Here is a 24,124-nt window from a genome sequence, read left to right as displayed (position 1 = left end):
ATGTCCCAAGAATACCCCATTTGGTTTTTTGAAGCCAAATTCACTTTTAATGTACAAAGGTTTGAGGGGATTTGATTTACCCGCTTTTACGAACTCGCGGGTTACACGTTTCCAATTTTTAGGATTATCAGGAATTATCTACCGAATCGGCGTAAAACGAAGAGAGGCGTGGAATTGATTCGATACCCTGGCCAAAATAATTATTTGCTATCTACGATACGCCATCCATGACGGAAATTAAATGTAAATTACTATTTTCGGGTTTTTTAAATATGTACGGTATTTATTAAATTTCGGTAAAAATAGTTTTACAAGCTTATAATTAATTCATTTACATTCCCGATTTTTAAATAATTTTTTCAATGTGGTTTTGTTTAGTTTAAAAACAAAATAACTTTAAAATCAGAGCAAAAGTCAAGCAAGTTGATTTTTGGTAGTTTTTACATGAGATTGGCTCGCTACTTCATTTTTGATTTATACGTTTAACGCCTTTTAGTGTATTTTCATTATTAGATTCCAGATTTAAAACCTAACACTCTGTTTTTAGAGGTTTTTAGACTCACTTGACGTTGTTAGTAGCTTGCTCGACCGGGTTCTGTGTAATAATACTCCTTAGTGAATTGGTGAATTGGTTTTATTTAAGTGCCTATTAGTCGCGCTAATACTCATATCCAGCACCGTAACCAGGATTTGATTTCAAGGGGGGCACGCAATGGAAACAAATAAAATAAAAATAAAAAATTGTACATACAACCATACGGTTCAGGGTCTGCACGGCCCGAAGACCCCCCCCCCCCCTGGTTACGGCCCTGCTCTTATCCCCTCTTTCCAAATACATATTAAAAAAATCATATTAATTCTGGCCGTTTTTCAAAGTTTTTTCCGAAATGAAATGCCAGTTACGAAGAGGAGAAACTGTTGAACACTTTGTAGAATGGGTGGATTATATGTTCCGGGATCAAATTGTTCAGGTACGATTAGCAGGTCAGAGCTCGCGAAGCTCTTATATGGTTTTCCATTTGACTGCTCGTGATTAACTTCTAATCCGCCTACGACGTCATTAGGTGGTTTCTTGTCGCTGGTTCTCGGACTAAATGTGTACTCTTTTTTCCCAAAAACACTTTTTATTGTCCTGCTTCGAGGATGACATTAACTCTGCCTCTAAACTTTTCGACTATTTCGGAGTATTAGGGCTATTCTTTCTGCTCCTCCTCAAAAGAAGATCGGAGTACAGAGAGTAAACTGATCAAATCATCTGCTTATTAAGAAAATATCTGCTAAAATGACGTCATTTGCTACTCTTCTTACCATACACCGAAATCCCAGAACGAACAGGCGAAAAGTAACGCCCTAGGAGGTTAAGGATGTCACTGAAAAAGAAATGAAATATGTTTAGAAGATTCAAGCGCTTTAATGCCGTTCTGAAACAATTTGCAAAGAGAAAACCGAGTGCGTTGGAACACGCAAATACCTTCCTCCGAGAGCGATCTCGATACGTCCATATGTAGAAATCGGCGAGTTAATTTCGAACGATCTCGGAGCAGCAAATGTAGTGCCGTATTAACCCGTGGCAGGGCGCTTAGCCTTCGAGTTCCTTTGAGCCCCTTGACAGAGTCGACATCCCCATAAGGTCTCACCCTTGTCAGCCTTATGGACAATGCGGCACTGAGTAAATGGAACGCGCGAAAACTGATCGGAGAACATCAAACACGAAATGTCGAACGGGGCAAGGCGATCTCGAGAGCAGTCAAATGGAAAACGGCAACTATACAGTCCCAAAACATTTAAATTTTTTTTTTCTATTTTACAGCAAAACGAACTTTCAAAAGACTTTAGAGCAAAAGCTAGACGTTTTCTGTTGAATTGGTCCTTCTTGTGTTGTAGAATATCACACTTTCTTACGCTGAATAATTCCGAAAATTTTGGTAAGTACGCTTTCGTCCAAGTGTAAGACGCAAAAACAATCATATTTTTCCGCCGTCCAGTAGCGTCACCAGCGCTAGGCGCAGGTAGGCACGTGCCTACGTTGAAATATTTTGGACCTACTTGGGGGCCCCAAAATTTCAAAAAACTTTCCAATAGGGCCCTCAAAATGTGTTAATAATGTGCCTATTTAAGGCCTGGTTCTTAATTGTTTTTGGAAAATAACCTGTTTTCTTTTCTTAAGAAAAGGAAGGTTTACTGAGTGTTTAGAGTTTTTCTCTAAACATGCCAAAGGTCATCTCGAACTCTAGTATACTTTTCCATTGTATTAAATATTTATCAATATTATATTCCAATAAGAGACTAGAACTGGTTTGGTTCCAGATTGCCCGATATCCCCATTTAGCTGAACAAATACAAATGCAATGAACCTGGTAGGTTGACACCTGCAATTTTAGGGGGGAGGGTGCGTAGGCGGGATTGTACTTTAATGGCTTGACCACGGAAGAAAAATATGCCGGAAACTCAATAAAGTTAAAAGAGCACGCAACACGGCCTATTTTAGTGGGCAGTTCTCCCGTAATTGGGTAGTTATAAAACTGAGAACTACCCAGGAAGTTTCAGTTTTTGGATAGTGGTAAAATTCGTTTTAACAACTTTTTTTTTAAATTGACATAATTACCAACCGAATTTAGTTTAATTTATTTCTGGTTTTGGGTAGTTCTAAAAATTCCTTAAAATAGGCACTGAAAAGTGACTCTATATACAAATCGGTAGACTGGAATTCCCAGCTGCAACGATTGCGCCACCGGCCCCTGTAATTAAAATTAAATATAAAAATGGACGATCGCCTCTCGTGTTGGAATCAGGAAGTAGCGGATTCGAGCACCGACTCGGGACCGAAACATTTTGAATTATAGAATTTTTTTAAATTAGTTTAAACTTATAATAAGTAATGTATAAAGTATAATTCAAATTAATTTAATTTAGCGCTAGCGTTACAGTTGAAGCTTCCAGCATATCAATAAGTGAGTTTCAATAATATCTGACACATGCTCAATTAACCTTGGTTTCCACAAACGTTTTGACGCGCGCAAAGAAAAATTAATTGTGACGCGCGCTATAGTGGGAATCTGGGATAAATCACTTTTTACTTGATGTTTCCATGATGAGCGCTTGTCCTCATAGTGACGTAGGAAGTTACTGAACGGTGTTATTTCTAGTCAGCACTGCTTTTCAAGATGGTGCCTATAATTGTTACGGGGCCCAAAAATCAGAGGAAGCGCAAAAATATTATTTTCAATAATTAATGAATTGGTAAATGACGAAATTGTTGACGACAATATTCTTTATTGTTGCAACGATCAGTCTTTTATTAAAAAAGCGAAAATGGCCATTTCAGAAGCTGAGGCATTCCAATTAAATGATAGGCCTTTGATAAAACCAGTAGAATTGTTGATTAAAACTACAGTTGTATAATTATAACTCCTCCGCCAGCTAAACTGTAAACACCGACGCGTTTGACGTCAAGACATCAAAAAAACCTTCTCTCCGAGATGGTTTATTTGATGAGCATCGGATGTTGGCATCGATTACTCATCGATGTTTTTGATGAGCGTTACTGAACGTACCCCAAGTTTAAGACGAAAAAGCGTGACTTCGGTGACGTATGTCGTCAGCTAAGTTATTTTTAAAGCCGATAGAATGGCGGTGCGGTTATTGAAACTTATTTATAAACCGTATTTTATCGATATAATATAGTGCTGTTCATTTTAAGGAAAAATAAAATGCGGAAAATTTTCCGGAAACTTCCGAATGGCGGCAAATTTTCCGCAAATCGGAAAAATAAAAATTTGAAACATAAACTACCTTTTAAGGGTTTTTAATGTGTTTAACTTTTTATCGATATAAAATGTCTAATATCAGTAAACATACTACAAAACATTAATAGCGTTACATTGTTAATCAGTTTAAACTAGTCTAGAGGTTTAGTTTTACTTTCAGATTCGAAAAAATGAGGCGAAAATACCGCTTTATTTCAATTTGCAAACAATATATTAGACTAATCACGGAATGAAAACTTTTTTTTATTTTTTTCGGAAAAATACGGAAAATTTTCCGACTTACAACACTAATATAATAGTTTTAGAAAGTCAGTATGAAAACTAATTTTTATACTTTTAAAAAGTCAGCGATCGCCCGCATCTGATACATTTTTCGAGTAGTATATTAAGTAGTATATTAAGATGAATACTTATCGAAAAACTACCCATTTAAATTAAGGGCACGCGCATTTTGTGTAGTTTTAAAAAATCCTGAAAATATGCACTAGCTTAACCAAAGAAAATATTAAAAAAAAACAAGTTTAAGCTGCCGCTTCCTTCCAAGTGCATTTTACATTTTAAAGCAATAGGGTTCGTGCGTAGTTTCAATTTTAGTCAAAATTATCCGAGCGAGGTTTAAATTTAATGCGTTAAAGTTGTCTGCTTATTCCAAATTCTGTTTATACCAAAGTTGGAAGTTTCAGCTTAGAAATGCATTTATACACCATTAAAAAATGTTGTCCAATTTTGGATGAAAAAGGATCCGAATGACTGACTCTGTGAGAGCACACATTTCGGTCCAAATTTGGATATTTAAGGTTACGTCCAAATTTGGATGGATATATGGATCTAGCTATCCAAATTTAAAGAGATATCAATCCGTTTATGGCTTTAAATTTATCCAAATTAGACGAGTAGTCTTTCATTTTTGGAGATATTGGTTCAGATTTTGACCAAAAGTGGTTCAGATTTGAACTCTATTTAATCCACCATTGGACGGGCAAGAGTCCCTTTTTGGAATGTCAAGAGTCCCCTTTTTGAACGGGCCAGAGTCCCCTTTTTGGACGGGCCAGAGTCTCCTTTTTGGACGGGCCAGAGTCCCCTTTTTGGACGGGCCAGAGTCTCCTTTTTGGACGGGCAAGAGTCCCTTTTTGGAATGTCAAGAGTCCCCTTTTTGAACGGGCCAGAGTCCCCTTTTTGGACGGGCCAGAGTCTCCTTTTTGGACGGGCCAGAGTCCCCTTTTTGGACGGGCCAGAGTCTCCTTTTTGGACGGGCCAGAGTCCCCTTTTTGGACGGGCCAGAGTCTCCTTTTTGGACGGGCCAGAGTCTCCTTTTTGGACGGGCCAGAGTCTCCTTTTTGGACGGGCCAGAGTCCCCTTTTTGGACGGGCCAGAGTCCCCTTTTTGGACGGGCCAGAGTCTCCTTTTTGGACGGGCCAGAGTCCCCTTTTTGGACGGGCCAGAGTCTCCTTTTTGGACGGGCCAGAGTCTCCTTTTTGGACGGGCCAGAGTCTCCTTTTTGGACGGGCCAGAGTCCCCTTTTTGGACGGGCCAGAGTCCCCTTTTTGGACGGGCCAGAGTCTCCTTTTTGGACGGGCCAGAGTCTCCTTTTTGGACGGGCCAGAGTCCCCTTTTTGGACGGGCCAGAGTCTCCTTTTTGGACGGGCCAGAGTCCCCTTTTTGAACGGGCCAGAGTCCCCTTTTTGGACGGGCCAGAGTCCCCTTTTTGGACGGGCCAGAGTCCCCTTTTTGGACGGGCCAGAGTCTCCTTTTTGGACGGGCCAGAGTCTCCTTTTTGGACGGGCCAGAGTCTCCTTTTTGGACGGGCCAGAGTCCCCTTTTTGGACGGGCCAGAGTCCCCTTTTTGGACGGGCCAGAGTCTCCTTTTTGGACGGGCCAGAGTCCCCTTTTTGGACGGGCCAGAGTCTCCTTTTTGGACGGGCCAGAGTCCCCTTTTTGGACGGGCCAGAGTCTCCTTTTTGGACGGGCCAGAGTCCCCTTTTTGGACGGGCCAGAGTCCCCTTTTTGGACGGGCCAGAGTCCCCTTTTTGGACGGGCCAGAGTCCCCTTTTTGGACGGGCCAGAGTCTCCTTTTTGAACGGGCCAGAGTCCCCTTTTTGGACGGGCCAGAGTCTCCTTTTTGGACGGGCCAGAGTCCCCTTTTTGAACGGGCCAGAGTCCCCTTTTTGGACGGGCCAGAGTCCCCTTTTTGGACAGGCCAGAGTCTCCTTTTTGGACGGGCCAGAGTCTCCTTTTTGGACGGGCCAGAGTCCCCTTTTTGGACGGGCCAGAGTCTCCTTTTTGGACGGGCCAGAGTCTCCTTTTTGGACGGGCCAGAGTCTCCTTTTTGGACGGGACAGAGTCTCCTTTTTGGACGGGCCAGAGTCCCCTTTTTGAACGGGCCAGAGTCCCCATTTTGGACGGGCCAGAGTCCCCTTTTTGGACGGGCCAGAGTCCCCTTTTTGGACGGGCCAGAGTCTCCTTTTTGGACGGGCCAGAGTCCCCTTTTTGGACGGGCCAGAGTCTCCTTTTTGGACGGGCCAGAGTCTCCTTTTTGGACGGGCCAGAGTCCCCTTTTTGGACGGGCCAGAGTCCCCTTTTTGGACGGGCCAGAGTCCCCTTTTTGGACGGGCCAGAGTCTCCTTTTTGGACGGGCCAGAGTCTCCTTTTTGGACGGGCCAGAGTCCCCTTTTTGGACGGGCCAGAGTCCCCTTTTTGGACGGGCCAGAGTCTCCTTTTTGGACGGGCCAGAGTCTCCTTTTTGGACGGGCCAGAGTCCCCTTTTTGGACGGGCCAGAGTCCCCTTTTTGGACGGGCCAGAGTCCCCTTTTTGGACGGGCCAGAGTCCCCTTTTTGGACGGGCCAGAGTCCCCTTTTTGGACGGGCCAGAGTCTCCTTTTTGGACGGGCCAGAGTCCCCTTTTTGGACGGGCCAGAGTCCCCTTTTTGGACGGGCCAGAGTCTCCTTTTTGGACGGGCCAGAGTCCCCTTTTTGGACGGGCCAGAGTCTCCTTTTTGGACGGGCCAGAGTCCCCTTTTTGGACGGGCCAGAGTCCCCTTTTTGGACGGGCCAGAGTCTCCTTTTTGGACGGGCCAGAGTCCCCTTTTCGGACGGTCCAGAGTCTCCTTTTTAGACGGGCCAGAGTCCCCTTTTTGGACGGGCATTGTAGGATTCGAAAAAAAGCCACATTCAGATTAAAAAAAATTTATTTGAAAGAGAAACATTTAAAGTTTAAAAAAGTATTTTTAATGGAATTTATGTTGAAATAAAACTGCAATAATTTTACAAAATATCTTTTTTTTTATTTGGGCATTTGATTTACAAAAGTAATTATGGATGGGGCTACTTTATTTACACTAATTTTAAACATAATTTTTTGAAAATATTCTAATGTTCCGCGACGGGTCTTTTTAAGTTCCATTTGGAAAGCGTAAAAATCCGCAAATAGAGCCGCTCGATTGTAGAAACTTCAAATATTTCTTTTTCAATTTCGACGTCACATTTACATGTGGTGAAGTCTTCATTTCCTAAACAGAGAGTTGGAGTGGCAGTTATTGGACTTTAAATAAAATAATAAAAAATATATATATTAATTCGGAAAAATAAATATTTGTTTCATATATGAGTGATGATTCTTCTATACTCAGTTGCAGCCTTGGAAGAATATAAATTCTAGTACTGATATGCAATGATATAATTGTTCATTCCCGATGTGTACGACACGCATCACGATTAGGTTGGTTACGCGCATCGAGTGTCGAATTCCGTTTACCTAGCTCTAGGAGCATTTAGGTTTCGGTCGGATATGACGGTATGCGCGCAACTAGCTGCGCGCCCCACACTCTCAAATAGGGGGTGGCCCGATCTCGACACGAACGCTTCAGCGTGCCGACTACCTGCCAGTGCCTGTACAATGACCAAAGGAATGTCCCCCTTCACAACCTTTCACAAAAAGGGGGTTAACTTGAGCCGCCGCGAACAAACGTTCTAGCTACAGCATAAACGAAACAGGTTTCTCGGACCTGTCTTTGATCAAAAATATTCTTTTTGCTTTGTTGAATATTGTTACAAAATGGAAGCATTTTCTATTTTTTTAGAAACATAGTTTTCAGCTTAAAATTAACGCTGTGCTGTAAACCGAAATACTTCAATAAGTATAAAATCACTTACCTTAAAGATATAGGTCGTAGTGATTTTTCCAAGATCTGAAATAAAATTTCGAGCTAAGCCACGTGGACCCTCGTTTCCAATAAAGTGCCGGGTGAACGCGCTATGTAGGGCAAGGTCGATGCATGCTATCTCTCGAATAAGATCAGAGAGAGAGGATGCGGTGACCGTCGTCAAAAAACATCATCTGTTTTTTTTTAATCGTTCCTGCCCCCAGCCGCTGTCCAAAAACTATCTGGTTTTTGAAGGAAAATGGATAATGTTTAAAGTTGACATGTTTTCTTTTTAAAGGATCCATATTTGGCTTTAAGAAGGCAAACTTGGGTTTCCATTACTCGTATGATTCCAAATTGGAATATTTTGTACAATTTTGGACAAACATAGGATCATTTTTTCTAAGAGTGTAGCGTTATCCAATTGACTCCTTCAGACTCGCTCCGAATTCGTCGTTGACGTAATTGATCTCACTCCGATCGACAGATTGGTTTCTAGCGAGCTCAGAGGCAATAAGTGGAACACGCATTTATTGATCGGATCAGATCTGATGAGCACGTAAATGGAAGATGAAATGTTGGTTGGTGCGATTAAGGGCAGTCAAATGAAAAACGCTATTAGTTGGTAGGTATTAAAGCTCGAGATCTATTGCTTGTTGTTATGACCTTCCGGATAATACTTTTTCAATTACGAGGCTTACGTCATAAAATTAACAGAAGTGCGTAGCCTAAAATATTTAATACATGTAGTAGCGCAGAGTTCAGTGGCGGCGTAAGGGAGGGCTAGGGGGGCGGTCCAGGGTAGCCAGGGGTGGTGACATCGAAGAAGCAAGAGGGGGGGGTGCAAATCAGAACGATTCAACTTGAAGAATGTTTTTGGGCTCGAGGGGGGTGCAAAACGAAGGACCCGTGAAAACTTCTGCACGGTCCTGGGTGGTGTCACAAAACATTGCCGGCCCGGGGACCCAACCTTCTTAAGCCGCCACTGGCAGAGTTACCAAAATTTCAACGTTGCCATTATACGATAAGTCTCTGAAATGGTTTGTACCGACTTCTTCGCGCGATCATTATTGAACTTGAAAACATCCTTAATTCCGATAAAAACATTTTGACCCTCAAAATGCCGCAATTTATTTTGTTTGGTGCTCTGCTGTAAAGAGCTGGAAAGATGCTGAATTTATAACTACTGAGGTGGAGGAGCGGAACCAAATCGGGGCCGATTTTCCAATTCTGGGAAAAACAAAACGAAATCGGAGAAAAGATTTCGAAGAGTCGTCCTAACTTAACGGTATTCAATGAAAGTACCCGAAAATGGGATAACGGAACGGAATAGAAGAATCATTAACACGAATGGGTGAAGAAAGCGCAGTAAAAGTGGAGGGGTGCACTTCATAGATCTCACAAAATATACTAAAAACTCAAAATGCACCATACTAGCACACTGCATAGTGCTTTGAAAATTGAACGAAAATATTACCAATTACTAAGAATAGAATAAAACGGAGCGGAAAAGGACGGAAATAATAGGCGATAAATTAAACGATACGTAAATGAGCGGAAGAAATAGACGAGAAAAGAAAAGGAGTGGAAATGCATTTAAATAATTGGCAAGAAATAAAACAGATCGGAAACGGACGGAAATAATCGTGCATATCAGAACACGAATGTCGACTTGCATCCCCTCTACACTGTTAAAAATAAAGGTTTATAAAACGACCAAAATTGGACTTTTAATTTATTTCAAACCATTTTTTTACTAAAAACGGTCTAATCAATTATTTTAGACCCATTTTACTCTTTTATGTTTAATACAATACCTTTTGGGGTATTGAAAAGGAACGAGACCTAAGAATAAACCTTTTCCAGTCCTGGTGGTAAAGGTATAAAAAAGTTATGTTCTAACATTTAGTCCTTTTGAATACCCATTTAATTTCCTTAAACGAAGAAAAAAATGATTTGGACCAATTTCGAGACTAGTATTTGAATACTAAGTTATTTATTTTTTTAATATTTTCTTTAAAATAACATAATGCGAAGATATTCCAATCACCAGGATTATTTAACTAAGGTGAAGTCTTTAAAAATTTTATAACAGATTTTAAATATAGGGGATATTGATTAAGGTGTCAAACTATGATAATCCAAATATAGGCGCTCAAGAATTCGTGCAATGTGTATAGCAGGTACTTTACGTGACAACTCCCTTCGTTCAAAGACTTCAGGGACGCTCTTTCTGCTATTTCTCCCGAGCGAAAACTAGCCTAATCTGGTCATGGTAATGGTTAATATATTGACTCGTAATGAATAATCACAAAAATTAAATAAATAAGGGCCTATAAAGGACTGAAAATAAAGTTAAAAAGGATTAACTTCTTACTGTTTATGAAGTGAAATGGATAAAAGAGTGTAAAATAAGTACTTAAACACTCCACAAAAGGGCTGAATTTGGGGAGCAGAAGGTTTAATTATGGTTTATGATAAAACCGTGAATGGTCTTAAATATTGGAAAAAGTTTTAAGCACTTTAAAGGTCTAAAATAAAACCTTTATTTTTAACAGTGTACGTACACTGCAGCTGGCCGAGATTTTCAAAACGTCGTAAATACCCAGGTTCGGATTCCAAGGGTGTATTTAAGGGAGGGGGGATAAAGGGGTTGCGTAACTTAACATTTCTTTGAAATCTCAGGGTGGGGTGCACAGTTGAAATGCCAACGGAAATGAAATCCTGGATACGGCCTTATCGGCAAATATTTGTTTTTAATTATATATTCATTAAAAAGTTGCCTAATTTGAAATGTAAATAATTATAAAGGTAATTTTACATCAAGTGAGCGTTGTCACGTCGATAATTTCTAGCCAGGTTTTGGCCTTACGAAAATTTCAATGACGTACTACGTGGCACGCTATTTTCAATAATTGGCTTGCCAATAATGATCATTAAATTTTTTACTTTTGCAGGAATTATATTCTACATGAATGTAACTAGTGTTAGTTGCCATAGCTGCTGTTAAATCTGGTGGAAAAAATCGCCGCGCCACAATTGGGAAACGTTCGCGTAAACGTTATTTTCATGCCTTTGAGTAGTGTACCCAAAAAAATTAAATTGAGTCATTTTGAGGTAGGAAAAGGGATATACTTGAGCGGTGAGACATCGCCATTGGGGATGCAGATACTTATCACAAACGGGCAACCTTTAACCGGTGCCTCCGATATAAATAAAGGCCTGTACACACCATCTCAGAGCTGCGGTAGTGGATCGAACCAGCCCAGCAGTACGTCACTCTTTCGCTAAGTGGCACGTTTTCCCGAATTATCCGTGATTTTCATATCTTTCGCGCCTAATAGCCGTTTAAATAAAACATCTTCAAGGAAATCGCTTAGAAAAAATATTTCCGAGAGCCAGGACCTGCAAGTGGTTGTTGAAATAGTGGAAACTTTTCACCTGTAAACAGAACGTCGTGTTTTTGCTAAGCCTTAAAATGTCAAAAAAGCTACCTGGTTAAAAGGAAACACTTGTTGCTTACCTTACAGGTGAAAAGTTTCTATTATTTCAACCAGTACAATATAAACAGTAACTTGCAGGTCCTGGCTCTCGGATATATTACTTCTTGGTGATTTCCTTGAAGATGTTTTATTGAAGCGTCTGTTGGAGTGCTTTTTTAAAATTGAAAAACCACATATGTGCAGTACCGGATTTCAATAACTTGAGACCCTGTGCTAGGAGTCCTTTAGTGGCCCCAAATTATTGGACAGGGGGCGTACGTCGAGGCCCGGCGATTTCCCTCCTCTATATAATGAGGAGTCTGAGGCTCTATGTTGCAACACTCTTAGCACATAGTTAATTTGGCACTAGATAGGTGCCCTTGAAGCACTATAATAGTATACGTATGGCGTTTTACTTTGGCCCACTACGAAACTGCTCTCAACTTCCGCTGGGATCAATACATTTTTAAGCTAGACGTCCTCGTTCCTTTAGAAGTTTAGAGAGCATGCATGAGCCATTTCCCAATGAGAAACATTATGGTTCTCGGAGCAGTTTTTCGTTGACAATTTTATGCTACATTTTAAAGGCTTCAAAAGTCGCTTGATGACTTAGGCCTAAGGTGGTGCCTTGGGTATTAGCCTAGCTGATTATTATTATAAAGGTTTATCAATGTTTGATAATGTTTCTCTAAAGATTAAACAAGATATATCCGATACGAAAATCTATTAACATAATAGTAAATTTTCAGATTAATAAATTGCAAATACTTGGCTTCTAAACTGTCAAAATGATTATGGTGACTCGAATTTAATAAAATATTAATTCGTAACTATTCTTACTTGACTGCCTCCATATTATCTCACAAAAATATGTTGCTCCCAATGCCATAGCTCCGTCATCGATCTCGGAGCAACAACTTATCAACGCCCCATATTTAAAACCCGATTCTCTTCGGGAGCTACTTTCGAACGCCCAATGAGACAAGGAACGATTTTCGAAGCACTCGGAGTGCAGCCCAAAAACAAACGCCATATTACCATAAATACCTTATAATAACATTGCAAAACAATGTTAAGGCAAAGTAATTCCATCTACGGTATGAATTTTATTTTGATTGAAAAATGTGGCGACATAATTAATCTTGTCAGTTAGTATTTGTATGTTTTATCTAAATACGTTCAATTAAATTTAACTACACATTAAAAATTCGTGTAGTATAATTTTATTGAATGTAACAGCGGAAGGATAGAACTACAAATAGTTTTTAAATATCTAAATACGTGTAAATAAGGGCCTCACCAGCGTTTGAATTTTACTTATTCCCCGCGAACCCCTTTCTTTAAATGAAAGGGCATAATATAATTTGCGGATGTACGGAATAGAATCCGCTACAACTGATCGAATTTTCAACGAGATTTTTCAAATAATGGTGTGGCCCATGAAGATTCTTATTTTTCATCCATTTAAAAGTTATTTCAAATATTTTCAAGATATTTTTAAAGAAACGCCCATTAGAACAGTGAAATTGAATTACATGGAAAAGTAAGATTACCACCCACTTTATAATATCGTGCTAAATGCTGTTCATAAATGTTGAAATATAAATAAAAAACTACATAAAACTACACCAAAACTAAATAGATAAATGTATAGAGACATTTTTTCCACCGGATATAGATAGTTTTCATATATCTTAAAAGGTCAAGGGAAGATTCTAATGACAATCACCTTTAGCCTATGTTACACCTAGTGGCAGAAATGTTAAATTCCTTGATCCACTGTAAATATCGAAGTTCATAATCATACTCTCTTAACACTGTGCGCTCCCATACAGGGTGTCCACACAAAAAATGCTCCACTACTAATAATTCAAAATCTATTTTTGCTAGGAATTTAATATTTTCAGATCGCACAGGGGGTCATTTGATGAGAGAAAATTCAGAGACTTTGAAATATGTCTTCAAGGTTATTCAAAATATATTTCGAGAACCGTTGAATTTAGAGACTGGGTTCCAATTAGAAAATGTGCACCGTCACATTTTGGGTCCAAATGACTTAATACCAATGTGGGAATAGGAAACCAAGAAAATTACCATAAAAAACACCGAGGTCATTATGTAAATATGTTCAAGATATATCACGCTTATAAGTGTTAATAATTTAGGAAGTATTTTTTCTACGGCAAAGACGTGGTTCAAGGTAATTGAATTTTCTCCATTGTTTTCACCTGCTAAACACTATCTTTCTCGCCTTTATTTATCATCTTTTTTGTCACCCTCGGCATCCCACTCGTCCGTCATTACCTTCGTCCATTGCTCGGGTCTTTCGGCGGAGGAAAATGGAGGGAAAATCTCAAAATGAACGCACCCAGTGGCGGACTGGGTGTAAAATTATATGGTTGCCAGGAGACAAAGGGCCCCAGTCGAGGGGCTAACCACTCTTAGAAAATCTGTACACCGGATTACGCTTAGATTACCACTGCCAAAGGCAGGGACTTCAAAGATTACGCGTAATCCCATTAGTACAGTCAAAGGTACGGCTCTGTACACCGATTACGCGGAGTGATCAGCCCCTCGGCCCCAGTCTTAACAACTATAACGCTGTCATGTTTAAGGGGGCCCACTGCATGAACGGTCCATGGGGCCCATTTGGCATCGGGAAGGTTCACTCTATGGCCAGTCCGCCACTAAACGCACCCAGAAATCAATTATCACTGCATGCTTGACGATAAAAAAATCATTTAAAAGGTCCACAGAAAAATATTTAAAATTCGACCAATAAAATTTTAGCATTTTTCAAACTCTATTAATTTTCCGAAATTCAAACGATTCTGCGACCATTTAAAGCGCCAAATTTTGAATTAAAATGTCATGTTTTTTTTTAGTTTCTTTTCACCTCTTAAGAATGATGATTGACGAATATATTTTCTTGGCTGTTGAATCTCATGAAGAAAAGGAAAAAGAAGGGAAAATAGAAAATGGTTTGAAGATTCACATGATGAATCCAAGTAGAAAAAACACACTGAAAATAAAAACGAATTCTCTCTTTAAAATACTGATGTTTTCTAAATATATAGAGAAAATATTACTATTTTCTTGCCATCCAAGTTCCTGCTTTCTGGCTAACAAAAAAGAATCATATTTAAAAGCGCAGAGAAAATTGCTGTACGTTGAAAACCAAAATTTTGATGATAAGAGAAGCGAAATTTTAACACCACCATTATCTCCAACAGAAACTGTATCATGTTAGTGGCACATGTATACTACGAGGGGTCGGACATTTGCCTCTTTTTTTAACGGGATTTGAATTTTTATTGTTGATTTGTCATGCTAAGTCTATGGGAATTAAATTCTTGGATTTTGATCTACATTTTATATGGGATTTTGATCAAATGTTCGACCCCTCAGTATACTATCATGTTGTTAAAAGCTAAAATTCATATTTTTCAGCTACAAACTTTTCCAAAACTCAAGAAATATACTCTAATTTGAGATTATCAGAATCTAAACCATTATCTCACTTTCCTAATGAAAAAATCCTTGTTCCAAACTATGACGAGACAAATTCTATTACAAAAGCTAATGGTGAGTTAAATAATTTAATGACAATCTTCTTTTTTCTTTTTAAACCCTCTCTCTCTTAACAAACATAATTTTTCAGTAGAAAAAGGTGATATTTGCTCAACAGTCGCATACCTTCAACATTCTTACCCAGCCAATTCGCAAATAGCAGCTGAACATTACCGAAACACATACAACCCAGTATATACAAATTACAATGAAATTATGTCATAAATGGAATTATTTGTAAATTATTTATTTATAAACATAATCGGAGATTAAACATGATTAAAAAGGATAATTAAAAGTCAGATCTGTTTTAACGTTTTAGCCAGGGGTGTAGGAATATATGAGAAGTTGGGGGTTACAGGGTACAATTTGCCATTTTTGGTAAAGTTTTAAATGCATTTAAAATAATAATTTAACTAAAATAGGAAAGTTTAGAAATTTTTATACAAAACTAAAGCTAACTAGCTTTTTCAGTCTTCATTGAGCTATGTAGCAACCAGAGTATCAATTTTTGACTACCAAGTCGAGTTCGAGTTTTCAAAAATTTTCTTATCGATTTCCAGTTTGAAAAACCTAGGGAGTTTATGGGTTTAAAAATAAACCCTTTTCTAAGCTTCGAGGCCTTAATGAGTTTTAGGCTTTTAACGACTCCATTAAATTAAGTTAAATCACTTCATCACTTTCCTCCATGATTGAAATACTAATTATTAAGTTAAAGTTGACAAGTTGGAAGAAATATTAACTTTTATTTTCTAATGAAATTAATCAGAAATGACGTTGTATTTTATTTTATTTCTGAAACCAAAAGTAAAACTTAAAACAACACAGCCAATGCTAGCTGATTATTATTATTATTATTATTATTACATCACATTACAATTCAAAATTCGAAATATGTCACATGATCCAATAAAAAACCAGTAGAAGATAAAATATGATTTCGAATGTTTTTTGTGGGCCCTGATTGGTGGAGAGTTATGACGTAATATTTTTGAAACTCGATAAGAAGAACGAAAGCTCTGTGAGTTTTTCCATTTTTGATCAGAGTACTCGAACTCGATTCGAGTAATCGGTTCAAACGAGTGCTCGCATAGCCTGAAACTCAGTAATTCGAAAACTGCTTAACGAGTTTTTATCGAGTTTTACCTTGGACAAATTTTAAACTCGGAAAGTTTGGCGAGTTTCTAGACAAGTCTTATCGAGTTATGAGCCGAGTACTCGATTTAAGCGAATGCTCGCAAACATCGCAAACCCCTAGCAACCAGCCCAATAAACCTTATAAGCTTTTTGATTTACAATTTGTAATAGTACATTTTCCGCTTAACGCCAAAAATTAGGTAGTTTATGAAATTCTCGCATTGGCCACTACATAGCTCTATGCAAACTGAACAGGCTAATTATCAAATTACGGGAAGTTGTTCACGTTTCTCATATGGGATTAGTTTTGTTTATTAAGCCTTTTATCTCTTTTAATCCATTTTGAACTGACATTTTGAGGGTTCATTTACATTAACTGCCCATCACAGAAAAATTATTGGAAAGGGTAATACCCTTCCTGTATCCTACACCTCTGATTATAAGTTTAGAGCTCAACGTTTCATCTATCTGATTAAAGAAATGCATTTCAAGTTTCATCAAAGACATACACAAACTATCAGCCTTAAAATCATAGTGCTGGTATTTTAAAATCATTCAAGCATCGCCTCTGAAATTGCCTTATTATCAACACCAGAGCTTTTCCTATTTTATAAAACATTCAACGCACTCCTTAAAAGTAGAAAATGTTTAAAAGTGAATCATTTAAATACACACCCGACTATTCTATATTACAGTATTAAAAGACTAAGGATTACTACCCCATTTTATAATCAACTATACTAAACTTTATGAGCACAAATCGTTTTATAAATTCATTTAAGATATAATAACTATATACTTCAGGTTTACGGGTTTATAACAGCTACGGAGAATACTTTTGATATTTCAATATTTTCATTATTACCATTCCTTTAAAATATATAAATCTGAACAAATTGGCACAAACATAATTTTTTTTAAAGGCAAGGTGAATCTTAAACGATATATACTGCAAATATCTGACTGACTGAGCTTTAATAATGACTTGAATTTTTCAATTACTGAAAAATAATCTGTAGAGCTCTAGCAATGAAATGTACCCCATTTTGACCCATTAACCCTAAGATAAATAATTTCATATTGTTTAAAAAAAAATGCCATCAGTAAACTTAACTAGACAGACTTATAAAAAATTAAAGTTAAAATTGAAGAGTTATCACAATTTGTAGTTTTACATCAGATCAGAGCAATCAGCAAATTGCTCGTATTCTTCTAGGCACCAAATTATCTCGATCTCCAATATATTCGTTAGAGTATGGGATTGACGCGGGATCTGATTGTTCGTAAGATTCTTGCTCCATTGATGCATTAGCTGGGAAATCAATTTCAGAGTGACGAAGCAAAGCCTGCATTTGTCTACGACTGATGTTCAAAATTCCACCCTGAAGAGAATTAACAAAAATACCAATGAAGTTAAGCTCTTACCAGGAATTCATAGCTCCAATCTTGCAATGCCATATTGCGTATGATATTATCCCGAGAACAAATAGGGATCGCCTTATCCATGAGTTCAAGATGGAATTTGGCCGCAATTACCATTCCAAGATGGAGGTATGAGATTATATTCCTACTCTTACTTTTTGTCTATCAACAAGGTTCAAAACGATAGTACACACGAAACACGCTATGATATTCAGCAGCAAATAAACCATTACAAATTTCCATCGTCGCAGTTCATCAACATGAGACAAACTAAACATTGTAAACAAATTAAAACCAAACCCATGTTAGGTTCTTGTAAGGTTTTAATGTAAAAACAAAGATTCTTACTCTTCGCTTTTTCCAAGAATGACTCCGACTATTACGTTTGAAACTCCAGTTCCAATCATTTGAATTGAAGTTGTCACACCCAAAGCTGTACCTAGGGTTGACTGAGATACAACCAAAGGAATGGAAGGCCATAAACTGGCTGCAGCAACGGAGTAGGTAAATCCAAGCCAGAGTGTCGAAATTAAAGGCGGAAACTCTGTGAAGCCCAGAAATACAAACACAGGTACAGTTAAAATTGAAAATGCAGATATTAAATATCCTCTTTTCCCAACAACATCCTACAAAAAAAAGTACATTTGCATTCAAGAACTGTATCATTGTAATGAGACCAATAATTACAATCAAGCCCCCCAAGAAGGGAGAGAGCAATATTGAAACATCATAAACTGATCCAGCAATGAATGAGGCAGGTTTTTTGTCATATCCATACTTGTCTTGAATAAATTTGCTGTAAAAAAAAAAAAACCTTAACACATTAAAAAAATACGAAAACAGGAAGAATTATACCTTGCATCAGCAACAAAGGGAAATAAACCATTGTAGAAGAACATCACTTAAAATGTATAGTAATTATTAATTTATTAAAAAAAAAAATATTATACCGTAAAAGAGGTGGTTATGTTACCTGTGACCGCCAGCAGCCAATAGGAAGTTGAGAAATAACGAATATCCAAAAAGTGCTAATATAGACATTATAAAATTAATAAACTTCCTAAGATAGGAGCTCTGAATACATTTTTCCAACCATTCTCTTTGAATCAGAAGATATTGCAAATTCTCTACCCAGTTGCCTCATTCCAAATTTGTCCATTGCGCTTAAGAAAATTGCAGATATTAATCCTACAACACATATCAGAGCTCCTAAAATGTTCCAAGAAAAATTTTATACTTAACCCCAAGCATTGTAGAAATAACAACAATATAGTCAAAAAATTACCAGCCCAGAGAGTCCACGTTAGGCCAATAATAGAATAAATAGTATCCGTCAGCAGAAAGTTTAGCACACTGGCCAGCCTTGAAAACGTAAGCGTAATACCAAACGCTAAAGCTAGTTCTTTACCCAAAAACCAAAATGAAGTTATTCTGTTCTGAACAACTGAAAAAATTAACCCATGAGATAGTGTACACACACAGTCCCATTCAATTACTTTCTATCATTATGGGACTGACTTGTTAAAGAGCCATTTCCAGCACCAAATAAGAGGCGCCCAATAAGCATAAGAGGAAGCATAGCATCTGTGCCTCTCATGTATGTTCCAAGGGCAAATATAGAAGATCCAATGACGCACAAAGAAGAAAACAAGAAAATTCCAACTAAATGGAATAATAAATGTAAAAACTATGTCATATTTTGATATTATGTAAATAAAAAACTAAATATTACGTCTGTTGCCAAGTTTGTCAACCAAAAATCCTGCCCCTATAACAACAACTGCATTGCTAAAAAAAAAATTATACCTTTTATATTCGTTCAAAAACTTTAATATTAAATAAGTTAAACATACGTCCAGGCATATATCGCATATAGCAAGTTAAATTGATCTGGTCCCATAGCCAGACAGTCTTCACAACAGGTTACATTGCTCATAGTAAGATTTAAATCACAAGTATAGTTCTAAAAATTGTGTAACTAATTAAGAAATGATTGGTTTCCAATTAGCAACTAAAAATTAAAAATACCCCTTGGAACTGAGCCTGCAATACACTCGGCATGTCGAAGCAAAAGTAGGAACCCAATGTTAAAAAACAATTGAGAAATAAGATGACAAAGCGATACGCACCTATAAATGTATTATTTGAGAAGTTAAGATTTATCATAGAATCACTGACAATTGAAATTCTTACCGTGGTGCGCATCGAATCCAATAAAGCTGCACATTTTGGTCAAGAAAGAGCCCCAGCCAATGGGTACAAATTCTCAAACCAGAGTTAGAACTGCTCAAACTGTCAAACGTTAGTTCGGTTACATTTACACTAAGCCTTTGCGCAGATTGCTTCTGTAATTTTGTATAAACGTATCCTACAGCCTACTCCTATATTTACAACTTACACCACCATATAGGTCAAATAATTCAATCTTCTATAAAAAGGATTTAGTTAGCAAACACTCACAAAAAAGATTAAGCAACTTACTTTTAAAAGCCTACTACGTCGCCATTTTCCTTATTACGTCACAATATAGCAATTTTTAAAAATCCCATAGAATCGTTTTTTTTTAAATGAAAATTCCTATCATTAAAACTTGCAATTTTATATTTCAGTTTATATTCTTACATTATAAACTTGCTAGTAAATTACTCCCAAGCAACATTAGCTAACTTTTCCTACAGTCAACTTTTTTCTGTGCTCCCAAGATTATTAAGAACTAGAGCTTTAAAGCCATAACCACTCTGTAAAGTCACCATTCAGCAACTGAGCCAAGGTAAAAAAATGATAATGCTACTCCAAAACAAAAATCAAGATGAAAATGATTTTGTTTAACCGTTCTTTGATCACAAAATCAATGTGTATAAAAAAGTATTTGCAAAACATTTAGGACAAAACTGCCAATATTTATTACAACAGCTCCATAATTACAATAGAAATGAAATAAACATCGGCTTTCTTTCACCTCAGTCTTCTTGCTTCTCTTTCAGATTCAAGTAGCGTTAGGATGTCACCTTCTCGTACAGGGCCCTTTACATTACGGATAATTGAACGATTTGTTTCATCCAAAAATTCAACTCGAACCTTAAAAAGTGAAATAGTAAAATGATAATGGTTCAAAATTTAAGATTTGCCATTTAAAAGGTTTACCTGGGTGCATTGCCCTTGAGATCCTGTTCGACCCAAAACCTTGGTGACCTATAAAAACAAATTTTTATTAGGGAACTGAAATTTTGGAATCTGAAATACTACATATTTTTAACCCAAAAAGTTAAGGGACCAAGGCTTAAAGGATAAAAAACATAAGCCTGAGTCTCCTTAATGAAGTTTTTGTATTGGTAGAAAATCGTATCTGCTCAAAAGCAACTTACTCGGGCTCTTTTAACCTTGTCCATTATTTACTAAGATTTTAATGAAATTCAAATCTTTTAAAACGAGGATGGCAAAGTACGAAATTTTATTGACCACGTTGCCAGCGAAATGAAAATGAATGGTACGATTGGAATCAGCGTTACCATAGAAATGGTGTTACTGTGTTGCCAGTGTTCGGAAGTCGAAATTCCCATCAGTGCTTCCACATGGACAATCTTTTTTTTTTGAAAGGCCCACGATATCGTGTCGGCGAGAGCCATAGACATAGTAGGCCAAAACTATTAGCTCGCTTTGGGACGAAAAGAGTACACCTTTTACCCCAAACTACCAACTTCTTCCATACAATAACAGCCAAACTGTATTTTGAAGTTGCTCGCTGTTTCCTAAAAATTACTCCAAAACTAGCGAATAGTTTTCACCTAATAAAGAAATAGACCCAAGATTCTACGGGCGGTTAATACGGAGGCGACGCCAAGCAGACAGCCGGTATTTGTTCCGTATTCCGGTGGTACTACTTTTAAGCGACACCTGTCGATTAGGTGATAAATTAAAAAATCGTCACGTGTTCGTGCATAGAGAATTTTAGGTAAACTGACGTGATTCTCGAATATTTCGGCTGTGATAATTTAAAATAAAGTAAATTTTAATTATAATTTGTAAATAAGTCAATTCATTCTTTCGAAACCCGAATAAAAAGCAGCAGATAATCTTTTAATTAAAAATAAAAAAATTCTAATTGACGAAATCATATTTTGTCAAAGGCTTAATGTACTTTACATTATTTTACAGGTGTTGTGGACAGTTGTGGTTATGGCTTGTTATGGGAATATTCTGACTATATAATTATGAGTTTCTAAATTGTAAATAAAAGTAAATCGAATATTGATGAAATGGATGTTTCTCCAAAAGGTATGAGGCTATTGTCCTTGAAATAATAATTTTAATAATATTTAAATTAATTTACTGAATCTAACAAAACATGTTTTTTTTTCAGGGGCAATAACTTACTAAAAAATCTTCTATTTCGCCTACTGTATTTAAAATATCTGAAGTATATTCATTTTCAACAGTGACCTAATGGAAGTTACAATTTTTTCTCGGATTGTTTGGTTGGAAAACATTAAACAATATTTACCGAAACTGAATTCTGTTCAACCAAATATAGAACTGTAGCTATTGATGAGTCCACACAACCCGAAAAAGTAACCGTCAAAGGATCATTTAAATTGATAGAGCTGTGCTCAACTGAAGTAGGAATTCCGCTATTCCCAGGAAAAACCGTTATTTGGGAGGGTTTTCAGAATGGACTCGATTAATTGAAACCGTAATAATTTTCACCATAACATTTCTGTAATAAAGATGTTTCAACTGTAGGTATGGTAAAATTTCTAGTTCTTAGACTACATTTCTTTTATAGATTGAGGAATATCTCTTCATAACAACTTAACCAAATTGGCCAAAAACAAAAGGAGATCCCGCTCAAATTATAATAACATAATTAAACCTACACGAAATGATCCATGGTCAATATTTAAAGGTAAGAGGTTATCATCACCGGTTTTTTCTATTTCACTTTCAAGTGGATTTAATTTCTTTACATTAAATAAAACAAAAATTATTTAGACGGTTTTTACTTGTTTTAATTTTATAGGAAGAAAACCTGAGTTGGAATGACTTTTGGAGTGAGCCACCTTTTTCCATTTACAATTTGTATATCACGTTCTAAAAAGTGATCACTACAAATGAAATCATGATTTGAAGGTGTCCAGTTTTCGCGATTTAAAGCAATTATCCATTGAGAAAGTATTGTTGGTTTAGATAAAGGAAACCTATAGTTATATAAAGATTTTAAATAAGAATGAATATTTATCTAAATAATATTATAATTTAATCCTACTTATAGAATGAAACATTTTCTGGTATTGTTTTACTTGTTGAAAAGTTATTGCTATGCGTAAAAGCACAAATTTTTACAATTTTTACCAAATAAAAATAGATTTTTAGTAGAAAACACTTAAACCACTTCTTTTTAAATAAAAAAAAAATCACAAAAACTTAGGTAACATTTTTTATAATTAAATTTCCAAGTCATAAACGTACTACGCATTCTTCAAATTATCCGCTAATGTTTTTGCATCTGTTTTTAAACCCAATAAGCGTTAGGTGGCGCTTTACACGGGTACCACAGGAATAGAGAGCTGCAGAGCAGCGAAAATACCATACCGTTTCCGCTCCGTTTTGTTTCCCGGTATGGTACATAAATCCGTTTCCGGTCCGCTTTGTTTCTCGTCCGTTGTTTCCGTCTGTTTCCGGTCCATTTAGTTTAACGCCTATTATTTCCGTCCGTTTCCGGTCCGCTTTGTTTCTCGTCCGTTATTTCCTTCCGTTTCCGGTCCGCTTTGTTTCTCGTCCGTTATTTCGCTCCGTTTCCGCTCCGGTTTATTTCTAGCCCAATATTTCCGTCCGTTTCCGCTCCGGTTTATTTCTAGCCCATTATTTCCGTCCGTTTCCGCTCCGGTTTATTTCTAGCCCAATATTTCCGTCCGTTTACGCTCCGGTTTATTTCTAGCCCATTATTTCCGTCCGTTTCCGCTCCGGTTTATTTCTAGCCCAATATTTCCGTCCGTTTCCGCTCCGGTTTATTTCTAGCCCATTATTTCCGTCCGTTTCCGCTCCGGTTTATTTCTAGCCCATTTTTTCCGTCTGTTTCCGCTACGTTTCATTTATCGTCAATATTTTCCGTCCGTTTCCGCTCCGTTTGTTTCTCCGATATTATTTCCGTTCGTGTTCCGCTCAGTTTCATTAATCGTCTATATTACTTAATATTTATTTCCGCTCCCGTTTTATATTTTGCTTTCCCTCAGTATACACTCTTTTTAGAAACGTTTACTGGGCGCCGCCATTATCGTACAGACAACCAACAAGCAAGCCCTCTACCGCAGAAATTTCATCCCCCTAAAACCGGTTTTCTCATCACCCTCCCCGTAGACTGTAAGGTAATGGCGGTCGATTGGGAAGGCGCGTTTCAGAGTCTATAGTCTTGAAAAATGAGGAAAAATTATTTTATTTTCCGGAATACAGAAATTTACAGAAACAATTATTATTTCTATTGAATTGAATGTAAAACTAAAACTTTACCGCAAGCCGGGTCACCCCGCCAATTTATTCCCCCTTTTCGCTAAACGGCCTTTGTACCTTTTGCGATACTGCGCATTGATGTACGCAACGTAGTCGTAGAGAA

At 37.4% G+C, this 24,124-nt stretch overlaps 3 protein-coding genes across 6 annotated transcripts in view; 1 reads left to right on the top strand and 2 right to left on the bottom strand.

Moving 5' to 3' along the window:
* LOC149941287 (DNA-binding protein RFX6-like) overlaps positions 1–15,344 on the top strand; it is a 28,692-nt gene extending 13,348 nt beyond the window's left edge. For 2 of the 3 annotated variants that reach the window (XM_090178264.1, XM_090178263.1), the window contains 6 exons: positions 877–971; positions 1,811–1,925; positions 14,274–14,396; positions 14,466–14,633; positions 14,839–14,973; positions 15,050–15,344. In XM_090178264.1, coding sequence (XP_090034390.1) covers positions 877–971; positions 1,811–1,925; positions 14,274–14,396; positions 14,466–14,633; positions 14,839–14,973; positions 15,050–15,183 — 770 coding nt within the window. In that variant the 3' untranslated portion in view covers positions 15,184–15,344. The remainder of the gene's footprint in view (positions 1–876; positions 972–1,810; positions 1,926–14,273; positions 14,397–14,465; positions 14,634–14,838; positions 14,974–15,049) is intronic. The other variant, XM_090178265.1, reaches the window with a different exon arrangement.
* Positions 15,345–15,797: 453 nt separating this feature from the next.
* Positions 15,798–20,033, bottom strand: LOC149941286 (lysosomal dipeptide transporter MFSD1-like). 2 transcript variants are annotated; one of them, XR_016481255.1, is made up of 14 exons: positions 19,711–20,020; positions 19,546–19,646; positions 19,371–19,480; positions 19,250–19,305; positions 19,036–19,179; positions 18,803–18,961; positions 18,611–18,726; positions 18,491–18,545; positions 18,373–18,418; positions 18,205–18,313; positions 17,866–18,143; positions 17,673–17,787; positions 16,368–17,477; positions 15,798–16,333 (listed from the first exon to the last, which is right to left on the bottom strand). XR_016481255.1 is itself a non-coding variant. In XM_090178266.1 (14 exons), the coding sequence occupies exons 2-14, from the start codon at positions 19,742–19,744 to the stop codon at positions 17,286–17,288; spliced, it is 1,515 nt and encodes a 504-aa protein (XP_090034392.1). In that variant the 5' UTR covers positions 19,745–19,945; positions 19,999–20,033; the 3' UTR covers positions 15,798–17,285. The 2 variants fall into 2 exon arrangements, 1 of the variants encoding a protein (XP_090034392.1); XM_090178266.1 differs by having other exon boundaries at positions 15,798–17,477; positions 19,711–19,945; positions 19,999–20,033.
* A 363-nt stretch (positions 20,034–20,396) lies between these two features.
* On the bottom strand, positions 20,397–21,014 carry LOC149941285 (small ribosomal subunit protein eS28). The gene is made up of 3 exons (XM_090178119.1): positions 20,883–21,014; positions 20,662–20,709; positions 20,397–20,595 (listed from the first exon to the last, which is right to left on the bottom strand). Exons 1-3 carry the CDS (start codon positions 20,904–20,906, stop codon positions 20,473–20,475), a joined length of 195 nt encoding a protein of 64 aa, XP_090034245.1. The 5' UTR covers positions 20,907–21,014; the 3' UTR covers positions 20,397–20,472.
* Between the last annotated feature and the right edge of the window lie 3,110 nt (positions 21,015–24,124).

The sequence above is a fragment of the Leiobunum rupestre genome, chromosome 6, assembly GCF_980474605.1.
Source record: "Leiobunum rupestre chromosome 6, qqLeiRupe1.1.hap1, whole genome shotgun sequence".
NCBI classification, from domain to species: Eukaryota; Metazoa; Arthropoda; class Arachnida; order Opiliones; family Sclerosomatidae; genus Leiobunum; species Leiobunum rupestre.
This window is presented reverse-complemented; position numbering and strand designations above follow the sequence as displayed.

Coding starts and splice junctions, on each gene's coding strand:
- LOC149941286 (XM_090178266.1), bottom strand. CDS start 19,744: ATGTGCAGCTTTATTGGATTCGATGCGCACCACG. Junction 19,180..19,249: donor TGACAAACTTGGCAACAGAC/GTAATATTTAGT, acceptor TATTCCATTTAG/TTGGAATTTTCTTGTTTTCT. Junction 17,788..17,865: donor ATTCTTGGAAAAAGCGAAGA/GTAAGAATCTTT, acceptor TACAATGTTTAG/TTTGTCTCATGTTGATGAAC.
- LOC149941285 (XM_090178119.1), bottom strand. CDS start 20,906: ATGGACAAGGTTAAAAGAGCCCGA. Junction 20,710..20,882: donor ACAAGGTTAAAAGAGCCCGA/GTAAGTTGCTTT, acceptor TTGTTTTTATAG/GTCACCAAGGTTTTGGGTCG. Junction 20,596..20,661: donor CTCAAGGGCAATGCACCCAG/GTAAACCTTTTA, acceptor TCACTTTTTAAG/GTTCGAGTTGAATTTTTGGA.